General features: G+C 43.7%; 1 protein-coding gene across 3 annotated transcripts in view; it reads right to left on the bottom strand.

Annotated features, from left to right (window-relative positions):
- The window catches only part of Glb1l3 (galactosidase beta 1 like 3), a 33,050-nt gene extending 12,458 nt beyond the window's left edge, over positions 1 to 20,592 (bottom strand). For all 3 annotated transcript variants that reach the window (XM_070038377.1, XM_070038378.1, XM_070038380.1), the window contains exons 1-10: positions 20,335 to 20,592; positions 17,375 to 17,497; positions 17,032 to 17,244; positions 14,066 to 14,134; positions 13,415 to 13,510; positions 13,223 to 13,331; positions 9,346 to 9,438; positions 7,259 to 7,340; positions 6,386 to 6,450; positions 2,263 to 2,347 (exon numbers count right to left, since the gene is read on the bottom strand). In XM_070038377.1, the coding sequence (XP_069894478.1) occupies positions 2,263 to 2,347; positions 6,386 to 6,450; positions 7,259 to 7,340; positions 9,346 to 9,438; positions 13,223 to 13,331; positions 13,415 to 13,510; positions 14,066 to 14,134; positions 17,032 to 17,244; positions 17,375 to 17,497; positions 20,335 to 20,357 (958 nt within the window). In that variant the 5' untranslated portion in view covers positions 20,358 to 20,592. The remainder of the gene's footprint in view (positions 1 to 2,262; positions 2,348 to 6,385; positions 6,451 to 7,258; positions 7,341 to 9,345; positions 9,439 to 13,222; positions 13,332 to 13,414; positions 13,511 to 14,065; positions 14,135 to 17,031; positions 17,245 to 17,374; positions 17,498 to 20,334) is intronic.
- Positions 20,593 to 22,391: the final 1,799 nt, after the last annotated feature.

Here is a 22,391-nt window from a genome sequence, read left to right as displayed (position 1 = left end):
GCCACCTTAGCCACTTTGATTTTCCTTCATGTTTAATAAGGATGGTCATACTATTGCTATCGATGAGAAATGGGAAGGTCAAATTTCAGCTCACTGTGGGCTACAATCCTGACTGTGCTCTTTACTTATGGTCTTACACAAATCTTCTGCCTCCTGATCTTCTAAATGAAACTATCCAACCCTACTACATTATGAAAGTGATGAGAAAACTATTAATGAGCTTATAGATGAAAGAAATGTGACCTTTTTTAATACAGCCAAAGTGAATTAAAAAAAAAAACAGCCAAATGATCAAAGTGTCCCATGGGTGATCAAAAGCAGTCATTTGTTGGTACTGGTGGTTTTTTCTCTTTTTTTTTTAGCCTAAAGTTGGCTTTGCTTAGGGACAAAATTCTTTTAATATATTTCACTATTTCCATAAAAGCCTGCTTTTGTAACAGCCTATATCAAAATATTGTAAGCTGGATGCTAGTGGCTCAGACCTGTAATCCTAGCTACTCAGGAGGCTGAGATATGAAGATTATGGTTCAAAGCCAGCCCAGGCAGGAAACGTCCGAGAGACTCTTATGCCCAATTAACCACCAGGAAACTGAAAGTGGCATGGTAGCACTAGCCTTGAACAAAAGAGCTCAGCGACAGTGCTGTGCCCAGGCCCCAATTTCAACCTTCACAACTGACAAGGAAAAAAAACTATTGTAGCAACATCCTTTTATAAGCACATGGTAACTGCCATTCAAGTAGCAGCATTTAACCCTTAAAACAACTCTGGGCTCTGTAACCCTAGCTACTCAGCAGGCAGAGAGCTAAGATGGCAGATCAATGCCAGCTCAGGCAAAAAAGCCTATGAGACTCTTATCTCTAATTAACCACCTGGAGTAGAACTATAGCTCAAATGGTGGAGTGTCATGTCTTGAGTTAAAAACAGCCAAGGATTTGAACACTGGTGGCTGACACTTGTGATCCTACCTACTCAGGAGGCTGAAATCTGAGGATCACAGTTCAAAGCCAGCCTGGGCAGGAAAGTCTGTAAGACTCTTATGTCCAATTAATCACACACACAAAAAGATGGAAGTGGTGCTGTGGCTCAAATGGTAGAGTGCTAGTCTTGAGCAAAAATCATTCAGAGCTGGTGTGAAGTCCCAGCAATCCTCTCTCTACCTTTAGATTCTAGCTCTCCACCACAACAGCATTGGTCTGGTTGCAATTGATGTCATGAAAAGGGCCTGTGCATTTTCTGGCAATGATAAAGACTCCCGAATGCTCTATATGCTTGGGCATTTCAGGGCTGTCAGCCTCCTAGAGAACCTCCTGTGAGCACCTTCCTTCATCTGAGCAGGTTGGTGCCTTGTCTTCGTCCTACCACTGCGCCTGTGTATTATTGGCTTCATAACGCCTACCAAATGCGAGACTACAGAGAGCTTGCTTTGCTTTCTAGTGAACTGCTGACTCCACTCAATTATAAGCTCATTATGGGCTAAGAACCATGTAATTTTTTTTTTGGTCAGTCATAAAGCTTGAACTCTGGGTCTGGGCTCTGTCACTGAGCTCTCCAGCTCAAGGCAAGCACTCTACCACTTGAGCCACAGTGCCACTTCGTATTTTTCTGATGGTTTATTGAAGATAAGAGTTTCACAGACTTTCCTGCCCAGGCTGGCTTTGAACCTCGATCCTCAGATCTCAGCCTCCTGAATAGCTAGGATTACAGGTGTGAGCCACCAGCGCCCGGCCTGTACATTTTTTGATTGGTATATACTGTATTGACTAATTTTTTTCACACTGTTACCTTTTTTATTCTTTCTCTTTTCTTAAAGTAGCTGTGCAAAGGGGTTTCAATTCAACATGTCAATTTATTTTTGAGAACAGAGCATCTCGATCAATGTCGCCCTTTCCATCATCCTCCCTCCATCTCTTCCAACCTCACCTCAAGTTATCTGGTTCCATTTTCACACATGTACATTGAATATCTAGGACTGTTTTCATCCACCCTTCTCTCTCCTCTTTTTATCTCCCTCTAATTAACCTCCTTCCACCCCAGCAACACATGTCCCAGCTTCTTGGTAGTCATTTTGTTGAATTCTAAGTGAGTTCGAACTATGCGATTTTTATTTATTGGGTCATCTTCAGAGTCTGCCTAGTGCTTACACCTACACAATTCGAACAAATACTAGTGGATTCATGAACATGTTAATTAGCAAGGAATTATATGATGATCCATGTCTCAGGCCTAGCTAAACTTGGAGTAAAAAACTGCCATGCCCTTACCTTTCACATGTGTATGAGAGTGTCTATATCCCCATCTGTCAAACCAGCCAATCCAATATTCCATAATCAGGATGGGCTTATTCGACTAAAAGAAATATAAATCAAATACTAAATAAGACCCCCAAAAGTCAGAAAACCGAGATACAACACACAAGAAGCGTTCAGGATGTCATGCTTCTTCCTTTTCCCAACCCAGGGCCTTCATTCCTGATGGAGATGGTTTCCCATCCTCCCCGCATTCTACCATCACCATTATCTGTAGATTTGAACCATCTACTCCAAGTCCTCCAGGGCCTCCTGACTCCTTCCAGCCTCAGTGCCTCACTGCTGGTCCTGGATAGTAGCATTAGTGATTTTTACCTTTTCTTGCCCACGGCTGGCATTGAGAGAATCTGTTTGGGATAGCCAAGGACCTACCTGTGTTTTTTTACATAGAACTTGGGCTCAGAGACCATTCAGCTGGTAGGGACATGGTTATAACTCTAATCCAGGATTGAGCCTCCCTATTGGCATTGTTACACTGCACTATTCGTTTTCTTTATGTCTGTATTGCACTTTGTTCCTACTTATGTGTGTAGAAGTATCCATTGTAATTGTTCCTACTCATGTCTTTACTTCTAGTATCTTGTGTTTCTCACAATTCTTATTATATATATATTTGCTAATAATTTAGTATATAAGAATTCAGAAAGGGATTGTACCATTTATTTTGTTTGTTTGTTTGTTTGTTTGTTTGTTTGTTTGTTTTTGGGTCCGGTCGTGGGGCCTGAACTCTGGGCCTGGGTGCTGTCCCTCAGCTCTTCAGCTCAAGGCTAGCACTCTACCACTTGAGCCATAGCGCCACTTCCGGCTTTTTTCTTTTTGCTTATGTGGTGCTGAAGAATTGAACCCAGGGCCTCATGCATACAAGGTAAGCACTCTACCACTGAGCCACCTTCTCAGCCCTTGTTTGTTTGTTTGTTTGTTTGTTTTTGTCGGTCATGGGGCTTGAACTCTGGACCTGAGCGCTGTCCCTCAGCTCTTCAGCTCAAGGCAAGCACTCTACCACTTTGAGCTACAGTGCCACTTCTGGTTTTCTGGTGGTTTATTGGAGATAAGAGTTTCACGGACTTTCCTGCCCAGGCTGGTTTTGAACCACGATCCTCAGGTCTCAGCCTTCTGAGTAGTTAAGATTACAGGCATTAGCCACTGGCTCCCGGCTTGTACCTTTTATTTCCATAAATAATTACTGACTAACTAAATTGACTAACAATTACTGAAATTTTGTCAGTGCTGGGCCCTGAGAAGCACTTTATTTAATTGATCCTGTATAACAACCCCAGTGGGAGACATTCTCCATCCCAGATTACAAATGAGGAACTTGACATTAGGTACTCTGTCCAGCTTCACTCATCTCAGAAGTGCTTGAGTTGGGATTGAATTTGCCAGCCTCGCTCCAGAACCCATGCTCCTCAGCGTACTGTACTATGCTGACCTGTGTTGTGATTACAAATTACTTATTGTCTAAAACTTCAAAAAAGTATACCAAAAGAAGACATTTCCCAAAACTTCTGAACTAATGCTTACCTGAAAATATAGGGGTTTCTTTTTACTAAGATCTTACATAGCCCATTGCTAGTGGCTCACACTTGTAATCCTAGTTACTCAGGAGGATGAGATCTGAGGATTGGGTTCAAAGTTGGCCCAGGAAACAAGGTCTGTGAGACTCTTTTCTCCAATTAACTATCAAAAAGCTAAAAGTGAAGGTGTGGTAAAGTGCTAACCTTGAGTAAAAAAGCTAAGGGACAGCACTGAGGCCCTGAGTTCCAGCCCCAGTTAAAAAAGATCTGATATTATCATACATTAGTCATGTAAGGGGGATTTTGTTATGATATTCACAAGCATATAATGCATCCCATAGATCTTACCTCCTCTATTACTCTCTCTTATCCCCTTCCTAGAACAATTTCAACAAATTTTATTGTTCTGTTCTCATACCAAGTACATCAATCATATTTACTCCATTTACCCTCTCTATTTGCCCTCCCTGCTTCTGCTCATACTTGTTCCCCAACAGAGCGTTTTACTTTCTTGTCATTTCTGTTTGTGTATACTAGCTGCACTAAGAGATCTCACTATGGTTACATCCAATGTACCTCAATATTATTTACCCTCCATTATTCCCTTTCCTTCTGTCCCTTTCCTCTCATCCCTCAAAAATCCTATACCAATAAACATGCCATATGCATGTACATATGTGTACATATGTGTATACATACATATATGTATGTGAATATGTATGTCTTTTAGATATAGAGTCTACAATTAAATGAAAGCATGCAATATTAGCCTTTGGGGCTTGGCTTATCGCACTCAACATGACAATCTCCAGTTTCTTCAATTTTTTGCAAATTATATAATTTAATCTTTCTTTAAATTTAGTAATATTCTGTGGTATATATGCCCTATCTTTTCTTTATCCATTCATCTGTTGTTGGATACCTCAGGTTTTCCCACAGCTTTGCTATTATGAAAAAAAAGCATACATGGGAATGCGGAAACCAGAAGTAGCTACATCATACATCCTAGAATTCAGAGTGAGTAGGAGAAACATTGCACAAGCATAAAATATCAGTCAACTTCCAATAAAGTACGACAATCCTAAATGGGTACCTAAAATAGACTTTCAAAATGCATGAGAACAATAAAGATAAACAAACCTATAATCATAAAGAAATTTATAATGCAAAACACCTTTTATAATATCTGATTGGACAAGTAGAGAAAGAAAACCAGTAATGGTAGAAATGAGCTCTATAATACCATTGATCAAACTGACATAAAAACATATAAGCAATAACAACATATACTTTATTCTCAAGTGTGCATAAACCATATGTGAAGAATGACAGAATGACAGAATAAGATATATAAAACAAGCCTCCAGAAATGAAAAAGGAAAGAAGGAAGAGAAAGAGGAAGAGAGACAGACAGACAGATAGGCAATGAGGGCTTATGGAATACCAGAGGTCTTCCTCCTACAGAGCCAGAATCTTTTGATAAGATGCAAACTGTATAGAGATTGTTGAGAAAGGGTACAAGATTAATTAGCTGGTAGACAGGTGCCGGTGGCTCTCATCTTTAATGCTAGCTATTCAGGATCATGAGATCTAAGGATCAAGGTTTAAAACCTGCCCAGACAGAAAAGTCCATGAGACTCTTAACCTCCAATTAACCACCAAAAAGCTGGAAACAGATCTGTAGCTCATGTGGCAGAGCACTAGCCTTGAACAGAAAAGCTCAGGTTCAGTACCCAGGCCATGAGTTCAAGCCCCAGTACTAGCACACACACACAAAAAATTATAACTAATTAATGTGAAGGAGGCGATAGGCCTGAAAAACTCCTGGCCTCTCTGTGGGAAGGGCTGGCCAAACTATATCACCCATGGCAGAATTGGAAGGAAAGTCTTCTCCCTCCAGACAGTGAAATATGAGCTAGAGATAGAAATGAAAATAAGGATCCTGTTAGGGCAGGTCTACAGACACCTGGGATCTAGCACAAGGTGAACCAGGAAAGCTTGTTAAGCAAGTGACCACCATCTTGCTGTCCTTGAAGAGCATCTCCTAGTGGTTGTATGTGAAAAGGATGAACTTCCTAGAGGCTGAGACTGGTCCATCAGGCAGTCACCCACTAAGAGAAAACTGAGTCAGCCAACTCAGTCTGTATATGCGATGCAAACTGACACTCAAAACTCACATGCTCCCATAATCTGCACAGCCTAGCTGGAGGGGGCTGGCCCCACCAAAGAGGACAAATCCTCTGTAAGTACCAAGGAGAGCTCATTTCCAGCTATGTCCCCACACAGAAAGAAAGCAGAACCTCAGTGTAGGGGCCTGACATAAGCCCCTCTCACCCTTCCCACAGTCATCCCATGATATGATCTTTGTGAAGTAGGATCCTCCTTGTGGTCCACGTAAAGAGGCAAACACACTTCCCAGATCACTGTGAGTCATGTCCCAGCCCAAAAGTGTTACTCTTGTAAGTCTTCTTGTTAAACTTCATTCACTGAGCATCAGATAGTAAGAAGGTAAAAAGGTCATGAGGGGAGAACAGCCAACGCTCTTCATCACTGAGATATCTTACCTGTAGTTGGTGAAGCTGAAGAAAGGAATTCTTCCTAAGGAATCTCAGATTGACAGCGGCCAGTTCTATAGAGGGAATAGAGAGGCCTCTTTGCAAGGAATATCTGACTGGTCACCTGTAAGGACTCTCATCTTTCCTGACAAGGACAGTCAAACTCACCCACTATAGAAAGGGACAGTGACTCATTCCTGTAATCCTAACTACCTGGAAGGCAGACAATTAGAAGAATCACAGTTTGAGTTTAGCCTAGACAAAACATTCACAAGACACTATCTTAACCAATAGCTAGGTACTATGATATGTCTATCATCTTTGCTATATAGGAGGATGATATTGGAAGGATTTGTAATTGTAAGCCAGCTTAGGTTTTTAAAAGGCCACAAGAGAAAAAACTGGGCATAGTAGTGTGCTCCTATCATACTACCTACAGTAGGAAGTCTAAGTAGAAGGATCAAGGTCCAGGATAGCCAGAACAAAAAGTGAGTGATCTTTTAAAAAAAATTACAGAGCAAAAATGAGGGGGAGATGAGCAAATGATAGAGCACCTGCCTAATCATTTCTCTTGTATCTCCTTATCATTCTGTTCTGAATTGTCCTGCTTTTTACAGAACCTAAGGGAGTCAGAACCAGAACTGTGGCTCTGCCTATAAGTCGCCACAATGATAGGAGAGCAGGCTCCTGAGCTACACCTAGCAGCAACCCAGCCTTTTGAAAAACAAATGTGAATTCTGAGCTTTGATGGTAAGCATCATCATCTGTAATATCAAATATCTGGGGTCCTTCTTAATGGACAGGGGAAAGACAGGCAGAGATATTCAGAGATCCATTGGCTAAGAGCCTCGATTCTCCCTTGAAACAACTGTAAACCAGTACCTCCTTGGATGGAGCCATTAACAACTTTGTCCTCACTATCCGAGGTCAGGAGCAGCTCTACAATCCCTCTTTCCAACAGGGCCTGTTGGGAAAATTGCACAAAGTAAACCCACTTTCCTTGTTCTCTGGGGAAGGAGAAGATACAGGAAGTAAGGCAACAAAGACAGTTGGGTTCCAATGGAGAGATGTGAGCTACAGAAAACAGTCATTTGAACCAGGAATGTTCCCCCAAAGGTCCATGGTCCATGTGATAAAGTCCTAGTCCTCAACTTGACACTAACCAGTGGTGGAGAACTAGTTAAGAGGCCAAGAAGTGATGCAATGAAATCTCCAACACTATGAGCCAAAATCAACCTTTTCTGCTTATAAATTGGTTGTCTAAGGTATTCTCTATTATTTTGTCTTTTTATTTTCTGTGTGTGTGCATGTGTGTGTGTGCGTGTGCGCCAGTACTAAGACCTGAACTCAGCATCGGCCTCTCTCTTGGTTTTTCCACTCAAGACTCTCTAGCACTTGAGCCACACCTCTATGTACAGCTTTTTGCTGGTTAATTGGAGATTTAAAAAAATCTCATGATCTATTATTCCCAGGCTGACTTTGAACCGTAACTCCCAGATCTTAGTGTTCAGGATAGCTAGGATTGTAACTGGTGCCTGGCTCATTTTCTATGGGGGTTTTTTATATTTTTATTTTTTTCATCGATCATGGAGCTTGAACTCTGGGTCTGGGCAAACTCTGGGCCTCGGCACTGTCCCTGAGCTCTTCAGCTCAAGGCAAGCCCTCTACCACTTGAGCCATAGTGCTACTTCTGGTTTTCTGGTGGTTAATTGGAGATAAGAGTGTCACAGACTTTCCTGCCCAGGCTAGCTTTGAACCATAATCCTCAGATGTCAACCTCCTGAGTAGCTAGGATTACAAGCATGAGCCACTGGCAACCAGCTTCTAAGTTTTATTAGTGCATATTATTCAGCATAATGGGTTTCACAAAATTTTCACACATGCATATAGCATACTTTGATCATAGCTAAGGTGTAGCAATAGGAAACCCATCTAAGACAGAAAGGTTTAAATCTAGAGTCTATTACCTGGAATGCAGGACACTGGGGAAATTGCCACCACAGTGTCAGCTAGGTATGTTTCCAGAGCTGGGCCAAAGCCTCTAACGTCATATTATCCAGAAACAGCTGAGGGAGAATCTAAGTCACAGGCAGAGAGAGAAAGAAGACTTGGATGTCACTTTGTGTTTGAAAGGAGAGGCCAAGCCTACAAGATCCTAAGAACAAGCAGAGGTCAGCCACAAAGACTCTGTCCTACATCAGCAAGGAAACAAGGAAGCCTGCCACTGTGCCCAACTGGAAAAATCACATTTGCTAAGATCCCAGGAAGCACTGGTGGCTGGAGCCAGAGCACACCTTGGGTGCCTCATACACATGGAGCCATTCCTGGGTTTGGGAGTGGAATAAAGTGGCAAAACTTTAAATCAAGAGGAAGCAATACAAGCTGAATGACAGTGGCTGGGGTGGCCATGCCAGCCTGAGACAGTCAGTAGGGAATTGTTTCTGGCCCATGTTGAACTTCACGAGGCACAGCTAAGGGCCAGTGTCAGTACAGCACTGGCCAGCCTGCTTTCCTCCCTCTCATTGCTGGGTTGGTAGGCCACTTGTCCAAGACTGTGTGGGCAGAGCCAAGTCCTTAGGGCTGAGTCTGGTTGGCTTGGGTCCGAACATAGAGCTGGCTTCTTGCTTACCATCCTGAAGCCAAGGTCCAGTGGAGATTGGAGACAATATAGAAGTCAGCAAGCTCCTGATACATTGTTTACTTTGGCTAAAGGTCCCAACTTCCAGCTGTTAAATAGGTTGCAAAGATGGCCGCAGGAGGGGTGCTTTTCTAATACCACAACTGGTCTCCTAAGTGTAAGTGTATCCTGATTGGCCTGACTGTATGGAAATTCAGAGAAGGTGAACTTGACCTTACGATGTTCATAATACACAGATCCTAGCTCTGTCACATGTGCAGCGAGCATGTGAGCTGAGGAGAGAACTAAGGAAGGAAGCATGGGGATATGGAGCCAAATCAAGAGATCTTACCTCCTTGAGATACGCCATGTAGTTCTTGTCCTTATTAAAGGAGCCGTATTCATTTTCCACTTGCACAGCGATGACAGGGCCGCCCTGGTGATACTGAGAAACAAGCAGGTGAGGCTGATATGGGGGGGGGGGGAAGGCTGGAGTCTGGGTTCCATGCTGAAAATACCCAGTGGATGTGCTGCCCATCCTTCAACATCTCTTGGGGACTGACACCTTCTGACATTGGCACTAGAGCACCTCTAAGAGTCACTTTCTCCAGAGCTTGTGGATATAAGGCCAGCCTAGTTCTTGTGTCTCAGACCAAATGAGCAATGAGCTCTCAAGCTTACAAACTCACCTGCTTCCATATCTGGCTGGTCCACCTGTCTAAGGTGAGGCTTCCTATGGTGGGGCTTCCTGCTGCCCTCCACCATCTATTCAGGAATTATGGCTTAGCCACACCTGCCTCTCCCTGCCTGAGGGACTGCCCACCTTGCCTTCCAAACAGACTGACCTCTTCCATCACCATGGAAGTCCATTCAGGACATACAGAGATGAAGATTGGGGGGATCAGGGAGGGATGGCCCCTCTGGCCAGTTCTCTAGTTTTCAGCTCTTTAGGATGTTTCCAGACATGCACACTATGGTCTCTTCTCCCCCCACCCACTTTTTTTTTCCTTAGGCTTGAACTCAGGGCCTGGGTGCTGTCCTTAAGCTTTTTCACTCAAGGCCAGTGTTCTACCACTTTGAGCCTTAGCACCACTTCCAGTTTTCTGGTAGTTCATTGGAGATAAAAGTCTTACAGGCTTTCCTGCCTGGGCTGGCTTTGAACCACAATCATCAGATCTCAGCCTCTTGAGTGGCTAGGATTACAGGCGTGAACTACCAGTGCCAGGCTCTATGTTCTCTTCTTTCTCACTTCCAGCTCCCTCCTCCACACAACTTGGTAAAGTTTCTACTACCTGATTATGCCACCTAAATACCATCCCTGGATTACGTCGAGCACACTAAGAACTCAAAATGTCCTTTGATACGCAGGAGCACACATGCTGTTTCTTGAGCCACTCCACCCTAGGACTACATAGAAGTGTCAGGAGCAAACATCTGTTGTTCATTCCCTATGTAAAGCACCACCACGTTCCTATTGCATATGAAGTAAGCAGCAACCATAAGCCAATAGTCTCTTGTGGATACAGGATGCTGCTCCCAGGGAACAAGGGAAAGTGAGTGTGTCTAGGGGTCTCTCACAGACCACCTTTTCCCGTGGGTACCCTACACATCCAGACAGCTTGCAGATCTTTATGTGCCTCTTTCTCTCTTTGTCATCTGTTGCTTGATGACAATATCAAGGGGTCTTAAGATCATTGTCTTGGCCTGACTAATGCCAGTGACCCTTCAGGTCACTAATATTTAAATGTCACTTTCTCTGGAAAACATGTCTTAAAGCTTCTTGTCCCAGCAAGACCTTGTTTAGGCTGCCCTTGTCTGTGGAGGAATCGTTTGCCTGCTCCACAGTAGACTTGACTATGTATGTTGTGGTGACATTGCGTGACATTTTTTGTTGGGTGGGAAGCTCCACATGGCAGAGGCCAGGCCTGGAAACAACTATAGAGAGCTTGTTGCTCACCAATCACTCACCAAATGCACACAAATATTCTGATACATTCACAAACATATTCAAGGTCATCTGCAAATATACACAGTCATAGTAACTAAAGGATGGTACCTGCAGGGGAGAATTCCAATGATGTAAAGCCTTTAAATAACTTACAGACTACCAGACTGGACACCAAGAATCTGGAACTTGAGATGTTGGTCATGGGGAGGTGAAGCCAAGGGGAGAGGTGTAGATGAATGTAGATAAATGAAGAGAGTGAAGATGGGAAAATGTAGTTATGATGCTCAATATAAGTATGTCAAATGAAACTAGGAAATTGGAGAAGGTGGATGGGATTGAGAGTGGGGAGGAGGGAAGAACGATAAAAGGATGATAACTGACTAAAATGAGTAATACACACAAATGAAACATAGAAAATGAGGGGCTAGGAAAGTGGTTCAGTGGTAGAGTGCTTGCCTTGCATGCCTGAGGGCCTGGGTTCAATTCCTCAGCACCACATAAGCAAAAAGAAAAAAGCTGAAAGTGGCGCTGTGGCTCAAATGGTAGAGTGCTAGCCTTGAGCTGAAGAGCTGAGGGAAAGTGCCTAGGCCCAGAGTTCAGGCCACATGACCAGCAAAAAATAAAATAAAATAAAGAGGACAATTGTTTCATTATTGGTCTATATCTTCTCTTAACCAGAAGAATGAAATGTCTAAAAACACTATTGTAGAATTTCTAATAATCCTGATCTTTATTGCTTCTCAAGCTACATCAAAAGATTTTCTCTTAAATGTTAACTCACATTTATATTTTTTTATCAAATCAATAAATATCACAGAAACCAAACAATTGGCTTCTTGCAGTTTGTATGGCATAATACATTCTTTCTTTTTTTATTTCTTTTTTCTTTTTTGCCAGGGACTACTCTGTCATCTATGGCTTGACATTCTGAAAATAAAGGGAACTTCTTGCCTGGTGCATCAGATTCAGGTTCTCCACAAAGGAAAGGATAATAATGGCTTGCTTTTTCCTTTGGGGGACTAAATCAAACTAGAGGGCAAGCAATTGCAACTTTACTCACAGATTGTAAAATGACACATGAACCTTGTGATGCATTACAGCACAAACTTAGAAAATCCTAAAGTCCATGAATAGGGCACAAGTTAAATAAACTGATATATTCTGTTATGGATTACTATGTGGCTGTTAAAAATAGTGACAGGTTTCAAAAAGTATTTTCTCAAACGATAAAAGGAAATGTCCACTGAGGATTCTATATTTCATATTAAAATTATATACATACACACCACATATGAATATAATTGTCTTCAACCTGTGGTGAAAATCTCTGAAAAGATACAAAAAAGTGCAACAAAACTGATTGTTCCCTATAAACACTATGTAAATGGCCTCAGTATAGTTGAGAGAAGAAGAGTGTTATTTTACCATAAAATTATTTGTACCTTCAGTGGTTTTTTTTAACCAAGTACTTGTATTGACAGATAATTTAAGAGTAGAAATTGTGTATACAGATAATTATGCTGGACAAATATTAGTTACACACCAGCAATCACCATCTTTTTGGTGTGGGCACTGTCTTGTATATTATGGGTCTTTTAAATATCTTTTTTATATGTATGTGTGTACTGGGATTTTTTATCTCAGGGCCTCACACATTCAGCTTTTTTTTTTTTTTGGCAGTTGTGGGGCTTAAACTCAGGGCATGGGCACTGTCCCTGAGCTCTTTTTGTTCAAGAGTAGCACTCTTGAACACACTTTGAGCCACAGCCACCACTTCTGGTTTTCTGGTGGTTAATTAGAGATAGGAGTGCCATGGACTTCATTGCCTGGCCTGGCTTTGAGCTGCAGTCCTTAGATCTCAGCCTTCTGAGTAGCTAGGATTACAGGTGTGAGTCACCAGCACCTAGCACACTCAACTTTCTTGTTTCATAGCTAGTACCACTTGAACAATTTCCCCAGTCTGGCATTTTGCTGGTTATTTGGAAATGAAGGTTCTCAGGCTTTTCTGCCACAGCTGGATTCAAATTGTCATCCTCCATTTCTCAGCCTCCTGAATAGCTAAAGATTATGGGTGTAAGCCACCTGACTTGATGTAGACTTTTCTACAAGGAAAGCCACAAGACAGCTCGAGTCAAGGCTTCTATGCTTAAGTTGAGGATCTAGGGTTCAAAGTTAATAAGAAGTCAGCTTCATGTCTCCTAGAGACTGGCCATCCCTAATTGGGCCAGAACAAACTTTCTCCCAAATCAAATGGAAGAAGGAAAAGTAACTGGGTTTTTACCTGAAGAGGGACAATCCTGGGGATGAGGTGATTGAAATATGTATCAACTGCTCGGACATAATCCTTGTTTGTGGTTCTCAACTGCAAATTGGGGTTTTGTAGAAGCCAGCTGGGGATGAGAAGAGACACATCAGTATGTGAGGCAGGAGGGAAGATGGTGGGTCTGACCAGCTGGGGATCTGTCCCGCTCACCTGGGCAAGCCCCCGAGGTCAATCTCACTGCAGATGTAGGGGCCTGGTCGCAGAATCACCCACAGCCCAATCTCTGCAGCCATCAGGACAAAGGCCCTGGGGAGAACCAAGCCAGCTCCTCTGAGGATGGTCCAGTGGGGAGGCTCTGTGGGAGGAGCTTGCAGCAGCCACAGTCTCCTCCCTCCCTTCTTCTCAACCAGGGAAATCCATGGGAGAGAGGCTCAGACCCAGCACAGCACAGCAAGGCAACCTGGCACTTGCCACCAGTTGGAGCCCTGAGGCCTTGAGAACTGGGTTTGCACTGGTTCTCAGCACATGAGTCTGAACAGGAAGCGTCAGATAAGGTACAGAGGGTCTGTGCTCCCAAACATACCTGCTGCCCCCCCCCAAAGCAGCCCCTACTCCTGCTCAGGCACCAGGTATCTTGGGCTGCAATGAAGAGCTGGTAGCTGCAGGCCCAGGTCCTTGGGTGATCACAGGTCATAGCTGGGGAGCATCCAGGGCCTGGAGGCAGAACCTCTCAGCATCTTGAGAAGTCTCTAACTCCTAGTTCTCAAGCTGCACTGAGACAGCCCTAGGACTTCTCATCAACCCCACCACCTCCAGTCCCCTCACCCCACATCATGTCACAGAAGCAGCAAGGCCACATACTCCAGGTCCAGGTTCCCTGAGAAGTCGAATTTGCCTCTTTCTGGCTCATGAAGGTTCCATGGGATGTAGCTGGAAGAGAGCAGAGAAGTACACCACCTTTCTCCCTTCAACATATTGTCATGCCCAAGCCCAAGTCAAGCCTGTGGTAGCTCCAGGTTGCAATCATGAAAGGGGTGACATGGTTCACCTGTAACTGTAACCCTTCTGTACCTCACCTTTATAATAAAAAAATTTTAAATGTAAATGTTATCAAGAAGCAGATAAAAGGCTAGTTCTAATCCCAGAACTCAGACACTGATGCAGAAGGATGGAGAATCAAAGGTCAGCCTAGACTATATAGTCAGACTCTGAGAGAAAGGCAGAGACAGAGACAGAGGGAGAAGGAAAGAGAGAGAGAGAGAGAGAGAGAGAGAGAGAGAGAGAGAGAGAGAGAGAGAGAGAGAGAGAGAGAGAGAGAGAGAGAGAGACTAAGTGTGATGGCTCAGGTCTGTAATCCCAGGTATTTGAGCAGCAGAGATCAGGAGTATAAAGGATTGAGGCCAGCCTTGGAGAAAAATAGTGAGTCTCCCATAAAAGGCTGGGCATGGTGGCATATGCCTGTGATCCCAGCTACAAGGGAGGTATAGTCAGGTAGATCACAGCATAAGTCTAGGCCTGAGCCAACACCTAAGATCCTACCTGAAAAAAAGTCTAAAGGGAAAATAGGCTGGAAGAATGGTGCAAATGGTAGAGTATCTGCTTACCAAGCACAATCAAATCCCAGTACACAAAAGGGGAAGGCAGAAAAATGTACTCAGTATCATAAAATGTCCTTGAAGAGGATTTTTTTTTTTGAAGAGGATTTTTACGAGGCTTTACAACAATAGTAAACATTTCATGTAATACTCATTCTCCAAACAAAGTCTGCAGCTGGGCAAATGACATAGTCAATGGCTCTGTTGTCTAGTTTCATGTGTAATCATGGTAAGATTGTGCTCACATATTTTTTTCTTTGGTTTGGTACTTGATGCTTGAACCCAGGGCCTAGGTTCTGTCTCTTACCTTTTTTTTTTTTTTTTTGCTTAAAGTTGATTCTCTACCACCTGAGCCACTTTCAGCTTTCTGGTGATTAATTGAAAATAAAAGTTTTATGGACTTTCCTGGCTGGCTTCAAACTGTGATCCTCAGAACTCAGCTTCTTGGATAGCTAAAATTACGGGCATGAGTCACTAGTTCTAGACAGTGCTCAAATATTTTAATTCTTCTGTTTGGCTAAAAGAAGATTCTTTTCTTTTTGTAGCCATTACTAAGGCCATATCCATGTCAAATATTGGGATAGGCATAAAATAAGATAAAGAGCTTCTCCCCTGTGATCATCAACACAACCTTGTAAGACAACCTGATTCTCTGCCCACTTACATAGGCTTGGGGTGTGGTCAGCTGGCAGCAGAGCTGGACAGAGAACCCATGTATGTGACTCTAAATCCCCACATCCCCAGCAGTATTCATTCCCTACGAGCACTTAAACTTTTCTTTGTTTCCTTAGTAAACTTGATGCAACTCCTTGCATGTATGTGAAAGTTGTGTTTAAAGTTGGTATATAGTCTGGCACCAGTGGCTCATGCCTGTTAGCCTTGCTACTCAGAAGGCTAAGATCTGAAAATCCTCATTCAAAATCAGCTTGAGCAGAAAAGACTATGAGACTCTTATTTCCAATAAATCACCAAAAACTTGGAAGTGGAGCTGTGGATCAAGTGGTAGAGCATTAGTTTTGAACAAAACAAACTTAAGGACAGGCTCAGGCTCTGAGTTCAAGCCCCAGGACTGACACACACACACATACACACACACACACACACACAAATCTGAGTATGTTTGTGATAGGCCTACTGAGGGTTTATAAATGGCCAGAAGTCATTCCAGATGAAAAGCTGCAATTATGAAGAATATTGACGATAGTATCTCAGACTGTGCCAGACCGCCTTCTCCCCTCCAGGTGACAGCCACCTTGGGCAAGAAGAAAATCACCAAGAAGTCAAAAGTCAAGCCTTTGTGAAAGATTATAACTATGATTCCCTTGTATCCACAAACTAATTTGTGAACATTTCATTGGACAAAGCTGTGCCAATAAGGTATCTTCAGGGACCTAGCTCTGGACAGGAGGTCGAGGTCAAGGTCAAGTTCAGGGAGAGTTAAAGGAGGGTAAAAACAAGTAGTTCTTCCAGAGGATTTGGTATATTGTTTCTACTACTAAAAATAAGGGGAGGAGAAGGCTAGAGCCAGGTGCCAGTGGGTCATACCTATAACCCTAGCTACTTAGAGGTTAAGATCTAAGGATCGTGGTTCAAAGCCAACCCAGGCAGGAAAGTGCATGAGACTCTTATCTCCAATTAATCACAGAAAAAAAAAAAAAAAAACAGAGTGCTGTAGCTCAAGTGGTAGAGCACTAGCCTTGAGCAAAAGGAACCCAGGGAAAGCGTTCAGGACTAGAGTTCAAGTTCCAGGACTAGAAAACAAAAAACAAGGGCTAGAGGTATGGCTCAAGGGCAGAGCACATAACTAACAAGTTTGAAGCCCTGAGTTCAGACCCACGTTACCAAAAGAAAAGAAGGAAATGAAAGATTCCTTTCTAGATATTTTTTCATATTTACCTCTAAGTATGTTCATATTTATCTCTAAGTATGACTTCAACATGGTATTAACTCTGCTCCTGAGGGACCTGACAGTTACCACTTGGATATAAGAATGTATCTAAGAAATCACCTAAGCTCTTGCTATTTCTCCCATTTACCTTATCCAAGGTTCTAATCACAGAGCAAACTAAGTATGATGTCCATGTAAGAGCTGGACACTTAAGCATACAAGATACCTGTTGGCAACAACAGTTGATTAGCTAAGTCCATCCTCATAACACCTGCAAAATCAGAGCCTCTGCTACTCTGAGATGCAGGTTGCCAGGCTGTGGGAGCTGAAAGGCCAGTACTCACGTGGTGAGGGTGTTGAAGCCACAGGCCTTCAGCTTCAGCAAGCGGTCTCTCCAGTACTCCCTGGGCACCCGAAAGTAGTGGATGGAGCCCCCAAAGATCAGGAACTTGTGACCTTCCAGGGTGAAATGTGCTGCTTTCCCACCTGTGTTTGCGATGCCAAGACCCACAGATCTGTTCTTCAGCTTGAGAGGAGTCAGGTGAGACCAGTTGTACCTGGAGGGGGTTGGGAAGAAGAGAGGAGACACTCCAGAGATGGTTGCTTTCTATTAGCATGGAATATGTGCCCTGTGCAGCTGGCATGGTATTTTTTCCAGGAAAACTCCCCTTCCCCATTCACACAAACCTGGACTGAGGCCGACCTGTTTTAGACAACATATACTCTCCATATTGAATATGAGGAATAAGGCCTGATAAGGCAAGTGGCAGGAAAAATACAGCCATGATTCTCTTCCAGGAGAGACACCGGCTACAAAGAGAAAGGGACAATGACAAGGAAAATGCGTCAGTCTCCTGGAGCTGTAAGGACCAGAAAGCTGCTCTTCCAACATTCTAGTAGCGCTCTTCTATGACCCAGCAATACCACTTCTGGGCATTTATCCAAATGACCACAGGCCACACTAAAGTTACCAGCACAACTATGTTTATCTCACCATTATTCCCCATACTAAGATATAGAACCAACACAGATGCCCGTCGGTAGATGAATGGATCAAGAAAATGTGGTATCTATATACAATAGAATTTTATGCTTCCATCAGAAAGAATGACATTGCCCTATTTGTAAGGAAATGGAAAGACTTAGAAAAAATCATATTAAGTGAAGTAAGCCATACCCAAAGAAACATAGATCCCATAGTTCCCCTTATTTGCAATAATTAGTATATGTCTAGGATAATCTTAGCAGATGAGTAGAGTAGCTCAATATCTACATACATATGACCATATAAGATGATGCTAAGTGAAATGAACTCCAAGACATGGACACAAGAGGTGTTTCTTTGTTGTTGCTGTTCAGTTGGTTTTTTTGGGGGGGGAGGGGGTCTGGTCTGAACTCTGGGCCTGGACGCTGTCCCTCAGCTCTTCAGCTCAAGGCTAGTGCTCTACCACTTGAGCCACAGCACCACTTCCAGCTTTTTTCTTTTTGCTTATGTGGTGCTGAGGAATCGAACCCAGGGCCTCAGGCATGCAAGGCAAGCGGTCTACCACTGAGCCACCTTCGCAGCCCCCGTTGTTGCTGTTTTTAATGTACTATGTGATTTTTTTGTTTCTTTTGTATGTTCTTCCCCCTATGGTATAGCCTCTGTGGTTACTGTATTTAATTTTGGTACACTGGTATCCTATATATGTTTATCTGAATTAGGGAAGGGAAGGGGAACAACAGAATGGTGAGACAAAGGACAAGGGGGGAACCAATACAACAGCGACATACACAAGACAATATGTTAGAAATGATCTGTACAAGAAGGGAACCTTACTGCATTGTTGGTGGGAGTGTAAACTTGATCAACCACTTTGGAAAGTAGTATGGAGGTTCTTCAAAAGACTCCACATAGAGTTCCCCTATGACCCAGCAATCCCACTTTTGGGCATTTACCCAAATGTTTACAAACAAGACCACACTAAAGCTACCATCACGACTATGTTTATTGCAGCATTATTTACTATAGCTAAGATATGGAACCAACCCAGATGCCCCTCAGTAGATGAATGGATCAAGAAAATGTGGTATATATACACAATGGAATTCTATGCCTCCATCAGAAAGAATGCCATTGTCCCATTTGTTAGGACACGGAAAGGCTTGGAAAAATTATATTAAGTGAAGTAAGCCAGGCTCAAAGAAACATAGGTCCCATGGTTTCCCTTATTTGCAATATCTAGTATATGTCTGAGTCAATCAGAAAAGGTCAGATAAGGTGACGTTAGGGAAATGAACCCTAAGATATGTATTCAAATGTTTTTTTTTCTTTCATGCAATTGTTTCTAACACATTTATAAGATTATTTCTTTGTTGCTTTGTATGTCCCTCCCCCACAGTATAACCCCTTTCACTGTATTTGATGTCGGTATAATTTGTGGAGGGGAAGGGGAAAAACAAATCATTTAAATAGGGATACAGGTGGACCCATTGCAACAATGAGATGTACAAGTCGTGATGTCGAAAACAAACTTCACAACTTTGGGGGGGGCAGGAGGAGTGGGGGGGCGAGGGGAGGATGGGAAGGAATGGGAAGGGGAAATAAAGGAGGAGGCTACAATGCTTGATAAGAAATGTACTCATTATCTTGCCCATGTAATTGTAACCCCTCTGTACAGTATTTTCACAATTTAAAAAAATGATCTGTACAACTTGGAGGGGGAGGGAAAGTAGGAGAAAATTGAGAGAAGGTGTAATAAGGTTGACAAGAAATATACTCATTACCTTACTTATGTAACCGAAACCACTCTGTACATCACCTTGACAATATTTTTTAAAAATCCAAGAAAAAGAAAAGAACATTCTAAAGCCACTGTATATGCTCATCAGAGGCAGGTTTTCTCTACAAATAAAAGGGGCTACAGCTGGGCACTGGTGGCTCACGCCTGTAAATCCTAGCTCCTCAGGAGGCTGAGATCTGAGGATCGTGGTTCAAAGCCAGCCCAGGCTCTCCAATTAATTAACCACCAGAAAACCAGAAGTGGTGCTGTGGCTCAAGTGGTAGAGTGCTGGCTTTGAGCTGAAAAGCTGAGGGACAGTGCCCAGGCCCAGAGTTCAAGCCCCACGACCGACAAAAAAGGAGGGGGCGCTACACCTGGCTCCACCCAGGTCCCCTGAACACCACCTCTGTCCCATATCCTCCCCGGTGAGAACCTGAAGCTGGGGACAGACAGAAGCAGAGACTGGGCACTGCGGGGAAGAAGTCCAGAAAAAGGAGGGGAGGAGAGAGGCGCTCCTCCACAGGGTCCTTGATCACGTCCACAATCCCCATTTTCTTGCCCAGGGATCAAGATGCAAAACCTAATAAGCAGGGCCACATCTGCAGGAATAAAGGCTGGGAGGGAAGCGGGGGAGCACTGGAAAGGCAGGTTTGAGAAGCAGGAAGGTGCTCCAGTACACACACCCGGCACACACAAAGGTATGTGGAGCCACAGAACATGAGGGGAGATCTAGGAGTCTCTTGAATGAGCTCCCACATCTGTGATGATTGGGGGGGAAGGGGGGAAAGAGTCCGGCGGGCAGAAGAAGGCTTGAGAAATGGCAGCCTGCAAGGGCAGTCCGCGCTGTGGCCCAGGGCAGGCCCAGAAGCAGGCAGGATGAATCACCTGAGACAGGACAAGGAGCCCATCCAGTGAACCGTGGTGCTGCGCTGATCTGCTCTCGCTGGCGGCCTCAGACGCTGTGCTCTGGCCAGGACTCCGGACGAATGAGCCTGAGTGCTGTCTGCCTTCGATTCTACAGCCTAGGTGGAAATCTGCAGGGAAATGCCACCCCCAGCAAGCAACCGCCACAGCCTCTCCTGGGCCCTGCCAACCTTGCAGGGCTGTGCCCAGGGGAGGCTGCTGGCTCTGCAGTCCCCGTCCAGCAGCAGGTCCCCGCACAGAGCCCTCAGGCCTTGGAGGTAAGGCCTGGCAGAATCGCCTCCCAGACCGTGGCATACAAGTCAGAGCGTGGGAGGAGAGGAGGGGAGGGGAACTCCGCCACCCTGCAGAACTCTACGTTCTGCTGGCTCAGCAACATCGCCAGGGCGAAGTAACTAGGCTCAGGACACAGCTCCACGCTAACAAGAGGGGGCTGGGCATACAAGTGCAGAGCTTTAACAGGATGGAAAAGGGATCAAGACTGTATGCCTGTGGAGAAAGCACAGCCAGGCTGTCCCACTCCGCTTTTCCAGGAACTGTACACTAATTACACTCCCACAGACATTGAAAGGGTGCCCTTCACCTGTATCTGGCCATCCTCTTTCCTCTTTCTCATGCCATCCATTCAAACTCGGAGTGCAGTGGTATCTCACTGTGGTTGTGATTTCATTTCCCTGATGAAAACTGTTCAGTATTTGCCAGTAAACTTGCTGACCATTTGTGTAGCTTTTCTTTTGTGAAAGAAATATCTGTTTAGGTTTATTGCCCATTTTAAAATTAGACCTTTTACTTTTATTTTAGTGAGTGAGTTTTGAATTCCTTTAGTATACTGGGTTTTATACTGATTATCAGATACATGGTTTGCAAATCTTTTCTCCCATTCATTGGGCACTTGTCTCTTTAGGTGATTGTTTCTTTTGCTAGGCAGAATCATTTTAATTTGATATAATCACAGTTGTGTAATTTTGCTTTTATTTCCTAAGTTTCGAAGAGAAATATACTATTTTTAATGGCAGTTCTTTTCTTTCAGCCCTTAAAATCACTTGTGCCATTTGTTTCTGGCTCTGTGGGACAGAGCTATGGCACATGTCTCTTGAGGGGTCCTAGCTAAATGGGATTTCCTAAAGGGAAGCTAGGGTTTCCTGATGTCAGGACTTCCTGAAAGGTAGTTAGCCAAGTAGGGCTCCCTTAAAGAAAACCTAGCCAAGCAGGGTTCTCCTAAAGTAACCTAGCCAAGAGGTGTTCCCCTACAGGTAATAGCCATTTCTCTCTGGCTACTTCCATTTAGAAACGTGTGTGTGTGTGTGTGTGCGCGCGCGCGCGCGCGCACACGCACGCGCACCACACTGATGGATAGAATGATTCAACATTGTAAAAAGTTTAATTAACATATACTTTAATGTAATTCCAATAAAATTTCCCAAGAATCCATGGCACTTGTCCAAGTTACTTTAATCAAATTCTTGTGATCCAGTAAGGAAACAACATTCACAGTGGTGAGGGAGGCACACAGCTTAAGGTCCCTGGTTTCCAGGGCAACAATGCCACGGCTACTGGCCAGCCCATAGATACTCCAACAAGATCCTCCCCTTATAGGTGCTATCCCAAGATTCACAAGATGATCTTCCCCTAACGTGTCATAAAAATGCTGATAAAGTTCCTTAAGCTAGACTGGCTGGTTCCAGGTCCTGACAATTAAGCAGTTTAGGATGAGGAGGGTAGCTAAAAGCTTCATAACCTGGGACAAATGCCTAGGAAATGAAGAACTAAGGTCCCAGGAGCAGGGCTATGACACAGAAATGGTACCAGCAAGTTCAGACAGATTCATCTCCTCCTTCTCCAGGATACCTGGAATCTCAAAAGATCCTGGCCTGATGGCAGAAACCCATCCATTTGTATTTCTATGAATAGGTAATGGGCAATCAAGAAAAGTTTAAGATGGGTACATTTGCTTAGTGACTCAGGAGACTAAGATCTGAAGATCATGGGCCCAGCTTCCAGGCTGGACAGGAATGTCTATG

The sequence above is a fragment of the Dipodomys merriami genome, unplaced genomic scaffold (genome assembly GCF_024711535.1).
Source record: "Dipodomys merriami isolate MVZ:Mamm:240054 unplaced genomic scaffold, mDipMer1.0.p SCAF_29, whole genome shotgun sequence".
NCBI lineage: Eukaryota > Metazoa > Chordata > Mammalia > Rodentia > Heteromyidae > Dipodomys > Dipodomys merriami.
The sequence above is the reverse complement of the archived record's forward strand: the minus strand, read 5'-3'. Positions and strand labels throughout refer to the sequence as shown.